The 3,334-nt window shown below is 43.4% G+C and overlaps 1 protein-coding gene across 1 annotated transcript in view; it reads right to left on the bottom strand.

Moving 5' to 3' along the window:
- HBZ (hemoglobin, zeta) overlaps positions 1-188 on the bottom strand; it is a 24,398-nt gene extending 24,210 nt beyond the window's left edge. Inside the window, exon 1 of the mRNA XM_006873821.1 lies at positions 71-188. Within this exon, the coding sequence (XP_006873883.1) occupies positions 71-165 (95 nt within the window). The 5' untranslated portion in view covers positions 166-188. The remainder of the gene's footprint in view (positions 1-70) is intronic.
- Positions 189-3,334: the final 3,146 nt, after the last annotated feature.

Raw genomic sequence — 3,334 nt, 5'->3', positions numbered from 1 at the left:
CCTCACTGACCCCCTCATTGTCTCCCTTCCTGAGCCTCTTTCTTCACCCACAGCTCTTGTAGTGCCTCACCTCTCCAGGGTCTCCGTGCCGATGCTGTCAGCCTGTGTGGAGATCTTGCTCCACATGGACAAGATGATAGTCCTCTCAGCCTTGGTCAGAGACATGGTGGCGGCTTTGTAGGAGCTGGTGGAGTACAGGACTGGCCTCAGTGGTGCTCTGCTCAGACCCCATGGTCCCTTTTATGGAGCCAGAGGGCTTAGGGCCCCTGGGAGAGGGCAGGGGGCTTTTGGGGTGGGGCCTTCTTATCAGGTCCTGTGACAATGGACAGTGGGTACTGTTGGGCTGAGGGACTATCGCTCCTTCACCCTCACTCCCCTTCCAGGAGGCGTTGACCACAGCTTGACCACAAGTGAAGAGAGATAGGGGCCCAGAGACCCAGGAGGTCACCCCTGCATCTGCAGCTGCTTCTTAGATGAAATCACAAATTGAATTGAAGCGCCTGCCCGGGGAACAGAGCAGGGAGAAGGGACCAACATAAACCTCCTTGGCTGGAATATGACCCACCTGTTGCCTGCCCTGGTCTCAGTGGGTTCGCCCCTGGGTTTCTGGTGGCCCCTTCCCTCTGGCTTTGCAGTCCTTGCTTTTTCATGAAATGTACACTTGTGAGCCCCCAGCCCTGAGGAAAGGTGAGCTGTGGGTGAGCTGGAGAGCATGTACTGTCCTGTGCTTTCAGGGAGCCAGCAGTGGGCACTAGATAGGTCATCTGAAGATGAGACAAGCAAGCCTTCTGTCTTTTCTTTTTCTTTTTTTGACTATGTTTGCCCTTAAACACAAATTGTGGAACAAACGTATATAACAAAACATTTGTCATTTCAATGTTTTTATTACATGTACAATTCTGGATTTGAGGGAGACTCATCAAGAATCTGCGATATGCAGATGATACAACTTAGCTTACTGAAAGCAGAGGACTTCAAATACTTATTGATGAAGATCAAAGACCACAGTCTTCAGTATGGGTTGCACATCAATGTAAAGAAAACAAAATTCCTCACAACTGGACCAATAAGTTGTGGTTTTCCTTGTACCGTGCCCTTGAAACAGTTTTGACTCACAGTGATCCTGTGGACAACAGAATGAAACACTGCCCAGTCCTGTGCCAGCCTCACAATTGCTGCTGCCACTGTGCCAATCCATCTGGTTGGGGGTCTCCCTCTTTTTTGCTGTCCCTCCACTTTATCAAACATGATATCCTTCTCCAGGGCCTGGTCCCTCCTAATAATATGTCCAAAGCATGACAGATGAAGTCTGGCCATCTTGGTTTCTAATGAGCATTCTGATTGTATTTCTTTCAACACAGATATGTTTGTTCTTCTGACAGTAACTTCAATATTTTCCTCCAACACCATAACACAAATGCATCAATTCTTCTACAGTCTTCTTTATTCATTGTCCAACTTTCACATGTATATGAGGTTATTGAAAACACCATGGCTTGGGTCAGGTACCCTTTAGTCCTCAAGCTGACATCTTTGCTCGTGAAGACTTTAAAGAGGTCTTGTTCAGCAGATTTGCCTAATGCAATAAATAAGTTGATTTCTTTCTTTTCTTTTTCTTTTTGATGCAGATACATAATCTTTATTTTTTAAATGACATCTACAGATAATGTACTGATAACAACTGGTCAGTGGTTACACTGATTGTCTTAGATAAAATTCCTCGCCAAGAAGCCTTATCTTTTTTGATATAGCCTCAGTGCTGACACCAGCCCAGCCTTTGGTTCCCCACTCTTATCATGATCTGGCTCTACCCTCAGACTCCTTTCAAGAGACAGAATATAAGGACTTGGGGATTCCCTTTGAGCAAAGGCAGCTGGGATGCTCACCAGTTTAGTTTCTTTTCATCATTCCTTTTTCCTTTTAATAAAAGTTTAGAATGTTAGAGCTGGATTATTAATCCAAGATTTATGCTTGTATTGGGAGCTTCATCATTCCAGAACTACAGAGCAGCAGCTTAGCCTCTCCCTGCATGTAGGAAGGGCTCATTCATCCCAGAGATGAAAGTCCTGTTGAGTACAAACTGCTCCATTAGTTGATTTCTTGCCTGCTGCTTCCATGAGTGTTCATGGTAGATCCAAGCAAAATGAAATCTTTGACGACTTAAATCTTTTCTCCATTTAACGTGATATCATTTATTGGTCTAGTGGTAAGGATTTTTGTTTTCATTACATGGAGGTGCAAGCCATATTGAAGGCTGTGGTCTTTGATCTTCATTAGTAATTCTCTTCACTTTCAGATCTGGAAATGAATTCATGGCTCCATTTTTAGCCAAACAATAGACAAATCTATAAATGGAATAATAACACTAGGGGGGCATGTTGCCGTCGAGTCGAGTCGATTCCTACTCATAGTGCCCCTGTGTTGGGTTTCTGAGGAGCAGCTGGTGAGCTTGAACTGCCGTTCTTGAGGTTCAAGCCGACCTTGCAGTCCAGCACATTAACCCATAGCACTACACTCCTTCCAATCATCAACCAAAGTAAAGTGGTATCATCTGCATAACACAAGGTGTTAATGAGTCTTCCTCCAATCCTGATGCCACACTCTTCTTCATGTAATCTAGCTTCTCAGAGTAGTTGCTCAGCATACAGATGAATAAATATGGTGAAAGAATACCACCCTGGAGCACACTTTTTTCCGATTTTAAACCATTCAGTGTCCGCTTGTTCTGTTCAAATGACTGCCTCTTGGTCTATGTATGGGTCCCTCATGTGGCGGAGGCCATGCAGAGGACCCTAAACATGAAGGGCTCATTGTTAAGCAGGGCCACAATGGGTCCCCCCCCTTTGTGGCACAGGGCCCCAGGAGAGATCTCATGTGGGGACTCTGCTGTCTCTGTGTCTTTTGTTTTAATCAGCTTATTTTTAATTTTCTTGATTTTATAATAAAAGTTTTCAGTAGAATCTTAGTAAGAAATATATTAGAGATTTAAAACTTGCACATTTGCACCATATTCAATCATGCGTAGTCCTAAAGAATGCTTCTCACATTAACAATAAGTTTCACCACTAGGAAAAACCAGCTAAAGTTTTTGCCAGCTCAAGTTTAAAATTACATTCAACATTCTGTGTAGTTTCGGTCAGGAGCATTAAGACCTTTAGAAAATTGGCAAAAATGCAATTGAGGGCTAAGGGAATAGTATTAGATCATAAGCAGAAATTTAACTAGATGTTTCGTATGGAGAAGTTTTTGGTCTAAGGAAGTTGTTCTGTTTCTTCTTGGCTACAAAACTTATTTATGCTTCGTGTATTTCTTGTTTAATCAATCATGAGAAACA

The sequence above is a fragment of the Chrysochloris asiatica genome, unplaced genomic scaffold (assembly GCF_000296735.1).
Source record: "Chrysochloris asiatica unplaced genomic scaffold, ChrAsi1.0 scaffold00257, whole genome shotgun sequence".
Taxonomy (NCBI): domain Eukaryota; kingdom Metazoa; phylum Chordata; class Mammalia; order Afrosoricida; family Chrysochloridae; genus Chrysochloris; species Chrysochloris asiatica.
This window is presented reverse-complemented; position numbering and strand designations above follow the sequence as displayed.